General features: G+C 35.2%; 2 protein-coding genes across 3 annotated transcripts; both read left to right on the forward strand.

Moving 5' to 3' along the window:
* Window positions 1-6278: 6278 nt before the first annotated feature.
* Window positions 6279-6446, forward strand: LOC147072042 (uncharacterized). Its single transcript, XM_085946569.1, has one exon. It carries the CDS (start codon window positions 6279-6281, stop codon window positions 6444-6446), a length of 168 nt encoding a protein of 55 aa, XP_085802695.1.
* A 162-nt stretch (window positions 6447-6608) lies between these two features.
* Lipt1 (Lipoyltransferase 1) lies at window positions 6609-14220 on the forward strand. 2 transcript variants are annotated; one of them, XM_085946567.1, is made up of 4 exons: window positions 6609-7156; window positions 7461-7571; window positions 9690-9903; window positions 11957-14220. In XM_085946567.1, exons 1-4 carry the CDS (start codon window positions 6623-6625, stop codon window positions 12388-12390), a joined length of 1293 nt encoding a protein of 430 aa, XP_085802693.1. In that variant the 5' UTR covers window positions 6609-6622; the 3' UTR covers window positions 12391-14220. The 2 variants fall into 2 exon arrangements, with proteins under 2 accessions (XP_085802693.1, XP_085802694.1); XM_085946568.1 differs by having other exon boundaries at window positions 7464-7571.
* Window positions 14221-18462: the final 4242 nt, after the last annotated feature.

Genomic DNA, 18462 nt, shown 5'->3' on the forward strand with positions numbered 1-18462 from the left:
CGAGGGATGTGTATTCTAGATTATCATTTTCAATAATTCACATTGATCGACATCGGTCGTTTTTAGTTAAAGATTGTATGTAATTGATACGTAATTGAAGGAAACGTCTTATTATGTCATATGTTTGTTACTATTGATTATTATTGTGAATTTATGAACATAAGAAATATATTTATTGTAAACAACAACTGAGGTCTGTCTTATTATTTAATTCTGATATTGAAAATCATATGTAATAAACACTATACATGTCTGAAGTATGTCTTGTTCTTGTTATTATTGCAAAGTTGAAAATATATATAATAGACAGTACAATTGTATTTAACTCCGCAATGAACAGCTGATAGTTAAAATGAAATAGTATCTTAAAGGCACTAGAAGCTTGCTCAGGAGACTCACATTGCATCATTGAGCCATTTTATAGATACACAAATGCTGCTACACTAAATGGGCGTAAGGCATGAAATAATAGAGAAATACTATTCTAATAGTATAATCTGTTCTGGAGAGCCAGATAGAAAGAACAATACTTACTATCCTACTAAATTTAACATAATAAGGAAGCTACTAAATAAGTTATTTCTGTAAAAGAAAAAATCTGTCCAAAATAGATTTTATTCTGACAAATTGATATTTATACTTACCGTTAATTATTTAAATAATTCCCTATTATAATTTAAATACTTCCATTGATAAATTATAATACTTACCAATAATCATTTTTTACTTGCTGTTCATATTAAATAGTTCCCACCTTTTTAATAAAATACTTGCTATATTTTTTTATTAAAATACTTGCTGTTACTGCATACATATACTTACCCAATAATTTGAAGCCATTATGATATGACTCAAGAAACCAGGTAGAAGTTACCTGGACTTCAAAGTCAACATGAATAATAAGAGTTTTATTGGTAGGTAAAACTCCTTTCGTTATTCGAATTTGACTTTGAAGTCCTTGAGATATCTGTTTGTTATCACCTGGTATTGGGTATGCCAAATTCCTGTATGTGACAATGATTCATTGACGAGGTATAGACCATCGTGACTTTCAACGTATATGGTTGAATAGAGAAGTTAATGGGTTCTTTTCCCCTTCTGATGGTGGTGTGTCCATCGTTCTCTGGTAGTTGTCGTGAAATGTCGACTCACTACGCCAGTTACTTCTCTTTAAGATATCATCTATTGGGTATATTTACAGTTTAAGGAAGCCACCACTGAGCGAACACTGCCTGTTGGTTCTTGTACCCCTGCTTCCAACAGTACTGACCTTATCCAATTCCCTATAACTGTCCTGGTGGCTGGTTTTGGTGATCCTCTTGAAGATATAAATAATTCCGAAATATCCCCACCTTCCCCTCTCCGAAGGTTTGACATGCAGACGAGTTTCCGTAACCAGAATACTGGGTCGATGTTTTGACACGTGGAAGCGCTTAGCTTCCATTCCGATTGACGATGCTTGGCGGTATCTGTATTTGCGCCAAACATTGGCAATACAATTATGTGGTCACTTTTATCCACTAATCCATTGTCTACTATTACTGTGTAGTGTGAGGTCAAGAACACTTCGTCCCGATGCGAGAAGCAGCCGAGTAGGTAGCTGTCCTGCGAGACGTTTCGAATAGGTTGTACTCCACCGGTGTTGTTTTACTAAGATGATCTACCACTCGTCCTGGATCCCAAACCGGTGGTTTGACAGGTTTCGTTTTGTGTCGGTAAATTGCCTGTAACATATTGTGTTGTAATACCACGTTGATGCTGATATCTAGAATGATAATCGGTTTGCAAAATGTGGCTATGGCTGACTTATGCACCAAGATGGTGCTGTACGACAAACCCTCCATGTTGTGCATGTAGTCTAGGTATCTTGAGGCATTGTATAAGGAGGTACTATCGCCCTTTTTCGTAAGTCCACTCCCCAAAAGCATTGTTTCCAGCTCGGTGCCACTAGTAAGTATTTCCCTTTTGCTGAGTTCAGGTGCGCTAGGACTCGTGAAAGTATGTTTGGTGGGGGAAATATCCACGCCAGTCTGAAGTCCTACACTCGGCTGAAGGCGTCGTGAAACAGCGCGCCACTGTCTGTAACGTCTCGTGACACATACGTTGCAATGACATGTGCTGTTTCGCTTGCGAATAAATTCACCTCAGGAACACCCCACCCCATCTTTGAAACAGGGGGGTGGTTGCGGTGTTAATGAGGTGCCATTCGGGAATGAGTTGTCTGCGGGAGAGATGATCTGCCACGCAGTTGTAATTTCTGCGGAAGTATTGTGCAGTAAACGTGATGTTGGCTCGACTGGTAAATACTAGTATCAGTCGGCATAGGTTTAGGAGGGTGACAGATTTTGTGCCGCCCTCGTTGTTGATGTATGCCACCACTGTTTTGTTGTCTGTCTGCAGAAGTAGATCTGATCCTATGATTGATTGTACCTGAGATTGAATTGCAAACATTTCCTTCCTGTTGGAATGCCATGCCATGCTAACTGGTCCCACGTACCTGATAGGTGGTGTTCATTCAGTTGGGTTCCCTAGCCTGTGTCAGCTGCGTCTGTCGTCAGGAAGTGATTGATGTGTGTCAACTCTGAGGAGCCTATCACCTGGGGCCACCACATGATGTCCTGTTAGGCCTGTGGTGGGATTGTCGTCTATTGGTGAGAATGGGACCTCGACAATATTGATGACTGGAGCTTTGTAGCCGTCCACAATGCAACCTTCCTCATGGAGGTAGGATGTGAAGTTGAGTCGTCCCAGAAGGGATTGGATATGTGCCTGTCTGAGGGACCAACTGCCTTTTTGTACCTGCATTAGCAGATGGTGACGGAGTGCTACACACTTCTCCGGCGACAGAAACCTCCGCTTGTTGTGTGTGTCCTACGTGATGTCCAGGGACCCTCATTGTTGGCTTGGGTTCAGACAGGATCTTTTAATGTTTATTAACCACCCTAAAGACTGTAGGAAGGTTATCCTGTATTCTATCTGAACCGAGACTGTTTCTCGGATTAGTTGGCTACTAAGAAGTTGTCTAGGTAAGTGAATATTCTCAGCCATTCTTTCGTAGGCGTTCGGCGACCCAATTGGTCAGGGATGCCAACATAATCGGAGCGGCTGGCAGCACGAACGGGAGACACGTGAATTGTAGGAGCTCCCCTTGGTAGGCTTGTCGAACGAATCGACGATGATGAGAAGCCATTGGTACCTGGAGGTACACCTGGCTTAGATCTATTATTACTAGCCAGTCTTCTGTTTGTAAGACGGCTGGAACCCCGTAAGGTTGAATTAGTTTGAATGGCTTTGGCTGTAGGAACGCATTCAAACGCTTTCAGTTGAAAACAAAGGCATAGGGTCCCGTCTTCTTTTTTGGTCAGAAACAGGGTTGAGAGAAAAACTGGGGGTTTGACCCGCATCTTCTAGAACCCCTCAGTTCTTTAAGTCCTCGATCTCGAGAGTGACCTCTGCTGATTGTTGCGTTTGAAATTCTTTCCGTAAAAGTAAAGAAGGACTTACCAATGGTGGTGTCCGCACAAAAGGTATGCGGGCTACGGCTATTATTTTTACCAATGTTGGGGGGGGGGTACACTACGCCATCCAGACTCCCCGAAAGTCTCTTAGGCGGCCCCCAATGTTGTTGGTTGTCCAGACGCGGTCACCTTTGCTTAGAGTACGCATCCCTGGTGGAGCCCGTACCTCCGATGAAGAACTCCCTTCCCACAGGACGTCGCCCCTTGGGAGTACCCCAGCCATAATGTGAGTTCGAGGGCCTTCCGGGACTCTCAGCTCGGAGGAATCCTTGATAGTGCCTCCCGAGTGAAGGTATCCTTCCTGTAAGGATCTGAGTCATGTTCTCGCAAATTTTATTATGCGTTGTCCCCAAAACCCTCTTCGATTTTTTGGTACAGACTCATCGCTATTATGATGTTTTGAGGATTGGTTGCCCAATCCACTAACCCTTGCATACCCTTTCAGAAGCTGTCCCGTTGGGAAACCATCGCATTCTAGAGGGCCGCGATGGTCTCCTCCGTCAGATGGTTAGCTGATGACGAGTGGTCGCACCGACGCAACTTGTCATTTAGACCTAACTTTACGACCGTAGGGGCCGCCATGAATTGTTTTTTGGGCGTTGTGCCACTCCTTGCCGGTCCTCCTGCTGAAATAAGGTACGTAACGAGGATACCTCAAACATCAGCATCTTAATCGACGCTCGTACGTTGAAGTTTCCTCCTGTAGCAGTTCTACTTCGCCGTCTGGTGTCCATTGCTTTTAGAATATCCTCTCACGGTCATTCAGATGTTGCGCCATAATCACTGATCACTTAACGTTCACTTAACTATCACTTAACGTTCGTCCAAGATATTCTTTTTGAATTTTGATAGTTAGAATGAACTGTCAGACGCAACATGTAATCAATAAGAAAGTCAAATCCAGAATGAAGACAAAGGGATCCTAAACTCCATACATAAATATGGACGCGCGGATATGACCAGTAAATAAAAACGGAGGAATGACCAACGACAAGAAAAAGGAAAATAAATTAGTAGAATATAACCTCACGCGAAGAAGAAAGAGCAACCCTATCTCAAGGACTTCAAAGTCAAATTCGAATAATAGTCATTGGATTGATTTATTCACTCAATTTTTTTTAAATTTCAACCAAATAGACAAGTTTAACAACAAAATTATAGTTCCTAAACAAATTTGCCTCAAATTTCAACATTATGATTAATTTGACCCTTTTATTTCATTTTTTAGGAGATAGCCATTGCGCTTCACAATAGTATAGAAGTGAGGGATTATAAAATTAGTCTCCATATTTGCAGAAAGGTTTGCAAACAACCTTTTATAGGACTGTTTTTTTGTGTAGTTTATAACTAACAGCCATTTTACAAACTATGCATTTGCAAACTGCAAACCTTTGGCTACATTAATTGTCTTAAACTTTTCGCGCATCCCTTTGCAACACTCCGCGTCTCCCAGTTTAATCGCTGTGTTAAGTAATTAACGTCACCTTTTTTTAGACATGGGGATTATTTTTTTTTCGCTTCTCACGGATTATTTTGGCGTTGTTTTTCTTCTATTGGCAACTTTATTTTTAGATTTCTCAAAATTATAGTATTTTGGGCGTACTATTTCGTCTGTGTTCTGGCAGAACACACTAACTGGAGAATACTAGTTTTGAGTAATTTGACTTTGAAGCTGTTAAAATGTTTGAAATGGTCTATCATGTGAGTTTATTAAGTAATCGTAAAAAGGATGACTTTAAAATAAAGACTGTTTATTTATTAAGAAGGTTTCCAGACGGTAAAGTTTGAAATAAGGAACATTTTGTTATAACTAACTCAATATGTCATTTTTTCGAATTAGTGCCTTCTGCCAGAACAGTGACGATTTATAGGTACCTGAAATCGTACATAGTACGCAGACGAAAAGCTTGGCAACACTGGTATTTGTATTGTTTATAGTCTATGAAATCAAGATTGGTATTATCTTGCACTTATATATTTTTTGAGTTTCTTTCGCCATTGCGCATGACGTCATAAATGCCAATTGTTAAATAATGTAGCATTTTGACGCTAAGTAATATAATATTAATTATATGTAATATTGATGAAATAAAATTATATTATATTATTTCAAAATGATGTGTTTTCCTGATTTTTTAATTGTACGTATGAATATAACAATGTTATAATTTTAATATTAATACTATCGACTAAAGGTAAAGGTAGGAAAACAAAAAAAAAATACTTTTAATCATGTTGGTGCATAATAATTATTATTGGTGTCTATGACTGGAATAAAAATTACCCAAATGTTACGTGTCATTTGACATTTGTTTAATTTTTTTCATCGTTGCGTAATATTATTGTTGGGTGCTTCCTTTCTATTAAACTTTTTGATGTAAACAAGAATAAATAAAGCGTTATCAGCGAAAATGAAGCGTCTCCGTTGTCGCTTATCAGTATGCTTATCAGTATCGAAGCATGTTCGTGAACTTTGTTGCCCCTAAATAACCTCGATGGCCCCAGACGACTTGGAAGTGTTTCCCCTTCCTCTGCCGTTGAATGAAAATGATAACGGAGTTAATATAATGTTTTGCGTAGAGGTAAGGAATTCACTTTACTACTGTTCATCAATAAGTGCTCGCGTCGCGTGTTCTGTTTTAAAAAGTTTATTTCTTTTTTAGTCGAATTCAAAGTTTTCCTCGTTCGTAACATAGTTATTAGCAAGTACCTAGCTAGCTAATTATTAAATCGGGTGAATTTTTATTTAGCAGCGTGCCGATGCCAAAAGGAATGCCAAGAGACTGTCGTGATTGTCTGGGAATCAGATACAGAATTAATTCCCTCCACCAGACTTGGAAGTGGCTGCATCAGACCATCGCCCTCCACGAGTACCTCGTATTTCTGTCAGCTGCCGACACGGATGTCCATTGCGGTCTCCCTCGTTGAACGATACCGGAGTACCGATCGAACCCCAAGTGATAAAAAGACTTATTAATTTTAAAACCATTGCACTTTATTAGTCGTGCAAATAGAGACTGAATTATTATAAACCATTGACACATTTCGCATAAAATAGTCTGTTTAATTGACATTGGCATATCGAAAACAGGCATTTTTTCAAAATGACTCAAAGCATGATGCAGAGAAGCATGTTGCGCCTGTCGCAATCTCTCAGTGGATTATCCAATTCCAGTGCTTCGATTGTGAATTTGAGGTTTTATTCCTCCAAGGAGCAGAAGGCGAGAGTGGACGAGAAGGATATAAAAAAATCTGTTTTCATTTCGCAATCCACTAATATATTCACAAATTTGGCTTTAGAAGATTGGCTGTACAAAAACCTCGATTTCTCAAATCATCATGTCTTAATGGTATGGCGAAATGAGCCCTGTGTCGTTATCGGAAGACACCAAAATCCATGGGTGGAAGCCAATTTACCATTTTTGATGGAACAAGGAATTCCTTTAGCCCGTCGTAATAGCGGTGGAGGAACTGTTTATCATGACCGAGGAAACCTTAACTTGTCATTCTTTTCAACAAAGGACGTCTACAATAGAAAGTATAATCTGGAATTGATAACGAGAGCTCTGTTCAGGGAGTTTGGACTCAACACCAATATCAACGAGAGAGAAGATATCGTCGTGAATCAGAAGTACAAAGTATCCTTTTCAGTATTGGCAGCGGTCATCCATTTTTATTATATTTTTCAGTTCTATGTCATAAGATTTGCGTATCTATCGTATTTTTATTTATGTACTTAGTATTTTTTTTTATTCTGTACAAAATATTTTGAAATTCTTGTAATTGTTATCATTGGCTGGCTTGTTTATTCATTTCACTGATATAATTTTAATTCTTATTACAACTATTAACAGTGTAGTTAAAAATCATTGATGTTTACAAACATTTTGCTGATGACTTGTTGTTCTTGAATTGAGTGTTTCCCTTAACCTTAGAGCTTAGCAGGTATCTGGCACTGCTGCAAAACTTGGTCGTCCATCCGCCTATCACCACTGCACCCTCTTGGTCAACGCCAACAAATTTAACCTCAGCCAAGCACTCGCCAAACACGATGTGAGTATCAATAGCCCATCTATATAATAGTTATCCTGCACTCTAGTTATTCTGCTGAACCAATAATATTATCACATGCATGCATGTAGGTTCAATCATTTCGATACAATTGCATATCATGCTTAATTCAGATCAGATCAGCATTTAACTAACGTCGGAAATTTGTTATAAATAGACAGAAAATACATTTTAAGAATTCTCAGGGCACCCATTTTGTTCTGACAGTTTTTACAATTCGTAGCAATCAATAAATAAAAATACGTTTTAAAAATGACACTTTCTGACATTAGAGAATAAATTGTCATATAAACGTAGTTTGCATGCAAGTGACAAAAGATGCGATAGGTATTTGCTTTTTTAGTATTCTATAAAATGAGTAGATAGTATGCAAATGATATAGGATGAGACTTGTATAAAGTCAGTGGATATCAGAATGATGCCTTTTGAATTTGGAATAATTACATAATATAAACATATATTACAAATTGAATATATTAGATGATGAAACACCAACCAACATAAATCTTAATTAGAACATTATCATATTTCACTTCTTTTTTATTAGGTAATAAAATGGTAGCGACAGTAGATAAATATATTTTTAAACCATATGGATGGAATGTGATATGTTTTATATTATATAAAGTTAAGAATGTGTTTGGTTAAGTTTCAATTCTTGACTTTATCACCAAAGAGTGATTTTAAGGATTCATGTAATTGCAAATTTGCTGGTAAATGTAGGAAATCAAATATTATTTCCCTTGAAACAAGTGCTTTTGAAATGATCAATGTATGTGTGAGTAATTAATTTGAATAAACTATAATAACACTGTATTTGCTTATAGTACTTGCCACTTTTTCATTGCTATTATAATGATAATATTATTCTATATACTATTTACTATTCTATTTACTGATGTTTTTGAATAATGAAATTTATTGAGGTGATACGGATTTTGAAGTTAATTTCGGTTATATTTTGTCAATATTAATGATATTCTTGATATTTTGTTTAATAATATTAACTATTTTATCTCATTAACAAAATATTGATGCCAATTTTGCGTTTATCATTATCATTATCATTGTCATTGTCATTGACACATAGCGTGGGTTGGTGCTTTTATTTTATTCATTTGATAATGTTTCCCCCTATAACCCCAAATAATATAAATAAACATTAGTTATATCTGATAGTAATATATAGTATATCGTATCGGCTTACTCAATTATTTTAAAGGTCGAATTTATTCACATCGATAATGTTAACTGTCAATTGTTGGTGGAAATATACCTATCATGTTTATTAAAATGAAATAAAATACCTGTTATGATCAAGGGATATGATGAAATCAAACAATACATACACTCTTTTAACAACAGTTTTTATATTTTCTTTGTTGTCAAGATGTCCCTTATTAATAATTTATGTCTTATTCAGCATTTTCACTTCCCATCAACAGTAAACAAAATGTTAATTACGTTATATTCGTAATAATTTATTGTAATTTTCAATGCGGTGATATTCATTTATGACTAACGCATGTTTATAGTTGCAACCTTGTTAAAATGAATATTTTGCTTATGAAATTCAAAGGGAAAATGATATAATCGTATGGAATTATTTAAATGCTCATGCTTCATATGAAACGTTTTCCAATTCAAATTGTTTTTATTCAATTCACTCGGAAATATTGTTGCTAGCTGGATTAACAATGTTACTTCAACTATTGAAAAATTATATTTTGGAATAAGCAGGTCATTCCCGGTCAGAATTAATTGAACATATTGTGTCAATCGGTACATCGAGATTGTTAGTTGCAACATTCCGTGGACTAGTTGTAAATTGAAATTAATTATCCTCTCCTGGCAAATTTAAAACAGTTTAATCATTCACAGTATGTAAGTAACATTTGATTGTTTGTATTTTTATGTGTTTGTGGATGTGACCATTATTGTTTAATCAATAATCATTCTGATAATAGAATTAGTCCAAGGATACATACTACACCTTTGTAAACAATATGTATATTTTAAAGTAGATCGAGATAACCTTCCAGTACTTCCATACAAAGTATATAAATTTATTGATTGTTTCTTTTCCTGTTCATGTTCTAGTCGGGTATCAAAAGCAACGCCACTCAATCTGTGAGGTCGCAGATCAAAAATTTGTCTGAAGAAAATTCTCGAGTGACAGTGGACGGTCTGCAAACTGCTGTCGGTTGGGAGTATCTCCGGACGCCTGCCCTCCGCATCTCCGACGGCGGATCAGAATTGATTTCACAGCAGCGAGGATTCCAGTTCGTCAATCCCACTGAGGATTGGTTCCCCGGTAAGAACATTTTTCAAACATTTTCAACATCGGTCGGTGTCGACTAACCGGCGGTCCCGACACCTAGAGAATAAAAATGCCATCGTAAATTTCATTTTGTCGTAAACAGACAGATACACACATAAAAAATTGACTTTACTGACATTTTAATAAAAATGCATAGTGAAAATGCGCATTCATGTATTTACAGCATCATTGTCCTTTTTTGCAAATGTATCTACTTAAATATTGCCACGTGCAACATTCCTTGTTTACTGTATATAATTGAGCCCATATCCGGAAAACAAGCATTATCCTGAAGTTCAGAGATATTGGCAGTTAAACATTTCAGTTAGTTGTTGTGGAGATACCCGTTATCGAAAATATTTAATTCTGATGAATAAAAGTAGTTTGAGTAATCGGGAACACGGTTTATTAAACATAAAAACTTTATTGGATACACCACCTTGTTTACAATAAAATATACGGTAACAAATTTAATGCTGTTTTTCCGTATAACATAAAATAATCGTACAACTCTGATTTTGATGGTAACATCCTTAGTGAGTCACTTGAAGTGATGTCTTCATCGGGAGTTCCATTTCCAAAATTTATTGGGATAAATTCCAATATATTTTTTAACTAATCATCACTTTGTTGGCTTCACAACAGGTAAACAAGACAAAATGTCTTCCATTTACTTTGCATCCCGTGGGATGTTATTTCCCATTTCCCAAAACTTGGACAATAAATTATTTTGTTCAACGGCAGAAAAAATGTATTGCACAACTTCTAACAGCACTTACTCACATACACCAAAGTATATTTTCTTGATAATCTTTCCTTTAAAAGTTTGGACTGTCTACTGCCACCTATTGTTAGAATATCAAAGTAATATTTGGTGAGTGCATGCATGCGTATGCCGCGTAATTTAAATCGATTTACCAAAAAACAGCATTATCGCGATAACACTCGTTTTCCGGATATGGGCTCAATTAAAGGAGAAGTCTATCTAAATTGCATAGCTAAAGAGTAATATTATGGAAAAATTTGCATTTAAATTAAAATTCTGCTGACTTGTCCACTTTAATATTGAGATTTTAAGATATTATTTGGTTTATGTAAGGTTTAGTACTAGTATAAGTCAATGTCGATCCCATAAATTATTGTTCCTGACAGATGTTACATTATCGTGGCTTGATTAATTATTAGTCCGTTGAATGCATGTATGTTGTAAATTTTCCTGTGTATGTTCTAGACATTTTGTAAGAAACATGTTATCAAATGTTTATATTATTTAATGGGGGCGCTCAGATATGAATAAAGTCGGCCGCTAATAAATGCCTTATCTAATTTGTGCAGACTAAATTCTGCGATGTTATTAATAATTTTCCAGATTTCTTTTGTAAACAAAACTCTCAAAATAACAGTATTTAATGTGATTAACTTTTATTAAAAGAAAATTAAGATATTGTCAATGGACATATTTAAATTGAACCATGTTATTACCACATAACAATCATTATGCTATTATAGTTTAATATGTAATTGATAACAGTATTTTTATCATGAAAATGATGTGGGCATTGTCCCCATAGACTTGTCTCTAACATCATTAAGTACTATTTTGCTTTCATTGTACATATGATATTTGATATCAAGTGTTGATATTCGCAGGAATTTCGAATTTGGATGTACATATCGCACCGTGAGTGTAAAACCAAGGCATCTGCAAATTTTTCAATTTCGAGATTAAATGCAAAACAACTGCAAAAGTCGTGAACTTGATAATGTAAAAGTGATGTAACTGAAATAACATGCAATATAATGTAGATATAAACCAAATATTATGTTTTTTTTTTAGAAACTCTATTTCTCCTAACAAAACGAAGACTTCAAACCCTAATATATCCAAAATATGTCTTTTGCAGATACCTTGGTTTTACACTCATGGTGCGATATATACTTTGTAATAAAGTTTATATGAAAAAATTAATATGCAATACGATTTGCGAATCAATATCATTTTAAAAGAGTCCATACGTGCCAGTTTTATTATTTTTATCTATTGCAGGTATCAACAAAATCCGCGATGACTTAGCAAGCTGGGATTGGCGATTCGGGAAGACTCCTTCGTTCGACGTGAGCCGATCGTTTACCGTACCGTCGAACCTGCTTTCTCCGTCGCAGATCAACCGGACGTCCGACATACCCGAGGAGCGAGACAGCCAAGAGCTTCGCATAAAGATCTCGGTTGAAAAGGGTCTCATCGAAAATGTCATGCTGAATATTCCGCCCGGTCTGATGGCGTCCGGTTTTCACGGCGACGCATCCGTCGTAACGCACCTGAAAGGTAAAAAGTTTACATCGGAATGCATCGGTGCACTGCAGGAAGCGCTGCAGAATTCGGACCTCGAGGGAGGTGTGTCGCACGGCGCACCCAGAAAGCTCGGCCAGAAGGAGCAGTTCGTAGCAAACTGCTTCGACCAAGTCGTCAACACTATGTGATATGAACCGCACAGTCCTGAAGCAGACCGATTGAAATGAAATGAAATCGGTCCCGTGCTACATTTTGTATTAATTTATTGTTACTCACACTATTCTCTTGAATGTTTTGATTCAGAAGTGTTATTTAAAGTAAACTTTGGTTTTTGGACTGTGGACTCTCGAGATAAGGACAACGAATTGACCGATAAATTTGTTTGTTCAATTGACATTTTTTATAAATGGAAGATTTCCGCTGTCTTTAATGTGCCCCTAGTGAATAATCACTTTCAAAGTGCATTACATATTGAACATGTAATATTTAACAAATATCTTCTTTATTCTATTTACTAAACGTTTATCCACACGCTTCTTTAAGCACATCTTTACTTTCATGTTGTTCCTTTCTTAGTTCATTAACCTAGGTTCAAGACATAAATGATAGTTATTGTTTGAAGCCGGCTTATATTCGATAACACTTCCTTTCTTATTTCAATCTATTCGGTTAAGTGACTCCTTATTAATTTAATGATTAACAATATAATATTAATTTTATTCCGTCGTCCTGAAATATCATTTGGGACGATGAAACAAGAATACATCATATCATTTGATTTATAATAAGTTGTTTTCCATTAATTTGGCTTTCTTCATTTAATACCAAATTAATATTTTACTTAAGTTACTTACTCTGACTCGACATATCCTTTTGAAGATAACACCTAACCTAACCTAACTGTCTAATCAAAATTAATACTATTTGATAATTTGAATCATTTTTATTATAAATTTTTACATCAAGTTCAATATCACCCGATTCCAAATGTGAGTAGAACAAAAAGATATATGTCGGGTCAGACATTTTGGGTGTTATTTTATTGCTTTGATCATATCCTTGCCATAATGAAGATAGCTAACCCAGTAAAACATACAAAATATATTATTTTATATTATAGCACGTAGATGAGTAATAAAATTATTATTTCGCTTGCTTTCCTTTCATAATGTTTGTTTTAGCCTCTATTTTCAAAAATTCCCCCGTGCTGTTGTAGAATAATATATACACTGTTAATGTTTCACTTGATGAAATATTTATTTTTGCATGGAATGGTTATGATATATAATATATATATATATAATAATTCTCTTTAACCTCTTGATATAATTTGTAATTAATTATTTATTAATATATTGTTTTAACATTTGAGATTATAAAAGAAAAGCTAACTTCAAATTTATTAATACTGTAAATGTATCGATCAATTGCTGATAATAATATGTATCTATAGCCACTTTTCCTAATTAATGATCATTATTTGAGTATTTTGGTTTTGCAGTTACGTAGTCTTGGTACCTGTCCAGTGTAATAAGAGCTTTTAATTTTTTCTGCCTGAGCAATGTTTTACGAAAAATTAGTACAAATTATGGGGTCGCTGGGGCTTGTTAAATTTTATCTCCATGTAGCATAAAAACCAACATTTATATTAACAATTATAAATCTGCACAGGTTTCTATGTCATTTGAAATTAAATCATTTTAATGTTATTTTAATATAAAATTTATAATGGAGCTTCTAGTTTATTTTATGAGAAATGTGTCAATATTATATAAGAAGTATTCTAAGTTAGGTATTATTATCATGTACATATTTTGTGAAATAGTATAAACATGTATATAGTTGATTTTGTTTGCTGTATTAAATGATAAAATGTTAGGTTAGTAGTTTTCACGATGTATAGTGAAAGACTGGGTGATATTTAATTAGGCATTGTAAGTGCATTTGTACTACTTAAAGATATTGTTAAAAACTGAATTGAAAATATTTTATATACAAAATATATTTTTCGTATTTTATTATGTGGTTTTAATTCACTTCTTACCTAATTCCTGGATAAAATCAAATTTCTTTTGATTTGACGTTTGAACAAAATATTCGATAATATTAATGGTAATATGTACTAAACTTTACACAAAATGGATAGATTTATTGTCGACAAGACTGTTGTCACGACAAAAATGCATATTTAAATACGTCAACACTTAATTATCTCGATAATTTTAACATACATGCATATAATGTTAGAAACACATTACGATCACTATTTGTGAGCTCGCGGTAAACTTGCGCCATGAACAAAAGGCATATACAGACCTACAAACTTATCTGAAGAATGGGATGGGGGAGCTACTGTCGAAAACCACCCAATCAAGATTCGTAATTGGACAAAATCTGACATTCAAATGAAATTTTCAAAATGGCATCCTATGGTAGTTCGTAGTTCCATATTTGGCCATTCTACAGATAAGTTTGTAGGTCTGTAATATTGTTTTACTAGATATTTAAAATGTTATTGGCCAGATTTTCCTATCCTGTAACACATTTTGAGCCTAAAACGAATAGTGTCAGTTAGCAAAATGTATCAAACCCACATTACGGTCACCTCACATGTGTCATGCAGCACCACCAATCTCATGCGTGTTAGAATGTTTTTTATTTTCTCAAAATTTACACATTTTTGAGTCACATGGCCTCACGTATCTTTGATTTTAATGGTTTGGAAAGGGGCTACAATGTACAAGACGTAATTGACACAAATGTTTTTGTACATAGTCAATTTTTATTTGTGAATGTGCTCATTGTTATAGCATGTGCGCTCATGTGACGTGATGGTTATGTTTTTCCAGAATAATAGCACCTGTACACGTGCATGGACACCAATAGTGTGTGAATTAAACTATCACGATAATGACTGTCTCACCAATATCATTCTCGAATCTTTCTAAATTTTATTGTTATGAAAGTTCAATGTAGGTATGTTGTTTATGGTTCGTATTCATGACAATAAATAGATGCATGTGAAAATTGCTATCAATAATACTCCTGACATCACTTTGAATAGTTTGTTATTGTTTATTAGCATTATTGTTGACAATTGAAAGCAGAGATCATGTGTGGCAGCATTGGAGAATTTTTACATGCAGATTTTTTTTTGTATTTTTTTTTTATTTCTCAACATAATCTCCTTGGAGCTCAATACACTTGGTTAGACGTTTCTCAATTTTTTTTAAACCGTCAGAAAAATAAGTTTTCGGAAGGTCCTCAAAATAAGCATTTGTCCGATCGATGACTTCTTCATTTGAAAAAAAACGTCCACTTAGCCATTTTTTTAAGTTTGGGAAAAGGAAAAAGTCACTGGGGGCTAAATCTGGCGAATACGGTGGGTGGTCGACCAATTCGAACTTCAATTCTTCAATTTTAGCCATTGATCGTAAACATGTGTGAACACGGGCATTGTCCTGATGAAAGAGGATTTTTTTCCTGTTTAAATGAGGCCGTTTTTCTTCAATTTTGTTTTTTAGCTGGTCCAATAAAGATGCATAATAATCCCCTGTTATTGTTTTTCCTTTTTCCAAATAGTCAACGAAAATAATTTCACGTGCATCCCAAAATACAGTAGCCATAACCTTACCAGCTGATTTTACGGTTTTCACCTTCTTTGGACATGGTTTGCCTTCGCAATCCACTGCTTTGACTGTTTTTTCGTCTCGGGAGTATAGTGGTGTATCCATGTTTCATCTACAGTCACAAAGCGACGAAAAAATTCATCCGGATTGCGTTGCATGAGCGACAACAGGGCTTTAGAGGCCACCACCTTATTGCGTTTATTGTCGACTGTGAGCAAACGCGGCACCCATCTTGCAGAAATATTTTTCATGCCCAATTTGTCATGTAAAATAGAAATGACGCTACCTTTTGAGATCCCTGTAACCTCAATTATCTCACTCAACTTTAATCTTCGGTCACTTAACACCATATCGTGGATTTTATTGATCATTTCTGGTGTAGTCACCTCTACAAGACGTCCTGAGCGTGGTTCATCCTTTGTTGATGTACGACCACGTTTAAATTCATTTAACCAGTTATAAATAGTTGCAAGTGAAGGAGCAGATATGCCGTGAACTAAATCCAACTCATTTTTTATTTCCTTTGCTGTTAACCCTTTTATATTAAAATGTTTAATAACAGCTCTAAACTCAATTTTCTCCATTTTCCATTTTTCCATTTTCCACAAGCAAATTTTTTTTTTAAATGTACGAGAAACACACAACAACCCGACCAATCTGATTGAAACTTCGCAGCATACTGAATCGGTAGTGCCGCTGCATGAAAACAAACCGCTTACAGTACTAGTCGCGCCACCTGTCGGCTTTTCTAAGGACTTATTGACCCACCCTCGTATTTTTCATTTGTAATTTTGTAAATATAGCTTGCCAATATCACACTGCCATGTGGCCACATCTAACCATTCTAGCGTGTTTTCAAAAATATCTATCTATACATTTTTAAAGAACGTTAGATTTTATTTATTAGGTAGGTATTAAAATACGCGAATTTAAAAAAAACCCCGAAACATATTAGAAAGTTAGTTAAAGAAATGAGTGGGAGCCGAATTTATATCATGCACAGTCCTTATACCATTTGAGCTATCGATCCGTATTAATGCGAATAATTGTGTCGCTAGATTTTAAAATCAGCCAATAAATGAATAGGAAAAAAACAGCTTTTTGTTTTCTCAAGTACAGTCACAAGGGTGAAAGTTTATATTATTTCGAGTATAGAATATTTAAAATTAATAAGTTCCACATTCCGATAATTCAGAAATAAGTAGTAGTTCTTCAGCAATTCACAAAAAAGGAAAAAATACCTGCAGATGGACTTGGCTGATTTTGAAATCTAGCTACACAATTACGCTATCTAAGATTCTACTACAAATTCCTACAAATGAAAGGCGATCAAGTTCTTAATAAAAACTATCAAACGTGTTTAAATCTTATGAATAATAATTTACTTACAGTACAAGAACGTCAATAAATAATTTGGTTAACATCGGACGTCATAATATATAATTACCTAGGTTAGTAGTGGTTCCAAGATGACCACTTACTTAAGGTGATTCATCAGTGAAACGCCAAATAATTTTCTACCATAGGCGCGATGAAATTTTGCACTCGCTCCCATTCATAGATAGGATACCTCCCATTCTGAGAGAGCATATAGAGCTGGAAGGACGTCATTTTGCTTCGTGATGGCGACGGCCGTAATAATTCCTAAATCGTGTAAAGATGACTTAAAACGTTACCCATTTACTTTAAAAAGAAAACATGTCAATGAATATATTATTATTGTCACTGATAAAACAATAAACAGAACATTAAATGGACACATGTTGGATTTATAAGACAAATAATATTTGGTTTGACATGCCTCATTTTCACCCGCGACCCGCAAACCGCGCATCGCCTAGCGACGATCTTTTTAGACCGTGTCTCAACTATCGTCACCTGTTTAAACACATTTCTCCGGCTTCCACGGTCACCGTGAGTATCTATAGTTTTTGACAGACTTTTCACCCTTATACTGATTGTTCTAATATTTGCTTTGATTTTATTGTTCGAATGATCTAGAACTAAAAATCTAGAACAATCAATTACACGTCATTCTCAAGAACTTGGACATTCTTATGGCAGGGCGATTGGGAGGGCGATAACTATGTTCAACGAAATTGCTTCGGGTGTTGATATATTCCACCTACGTGAGGATGAGTATAGGTGGACGTTATTTTATAAATTTTTAAAATAGGGTCTGCTTAACTCATCCGGTGTATTTCCATGTACCTATATAATTAATATTTTTGTATGTACATATTTGTTTAATAACATATTATCTATCTCTTTTTTATGTCATGTTGTGAACGTCTTAAACTTATAATTTGTAATGTCCACAATATGTAAAAATAAATAAATTGAAATTGAATTGAAATTGAATTTACATGGAATATTCTTTAAATATTTGAATTTAAGGCGTGTTACAGTTATCACAAGAACTTAAACCGAATAACCATTTGGTGCATTTAAATTTTGCTGATTAGGCTTCAGAAAATCATCTTCAGCGACGAAGCTCGCTTTTGGTTTACTGGCTTCGTAAATCCTCTGCGTTTGTCCTTTCGCACTATTTATACGTAGGTGCAGTACGTACATATCGGCTATAATATTAGATTATGTAGAGGTCGCACTATAATACCAAAGAGAAATTTA

The sequence above is a fragment of the Rhyacophila brunnea genome, unplaced genomic scaffold, assembly GCF_057557595.1.
Source record: "Rhyacophila brunnea isolate RB1 unplaced genomic scaffold, BYU_Rbru_1.0 scaffold_2, whole genome shotgun sequence".
Taxonomy (NCBI): domain Eukaryota; kingdom Metazoa; phylum Arthropoda; class Insecta; order Trichoptera; family Rhyacophilidae; genus Rhyacophila; species Rhyacophila brunnea.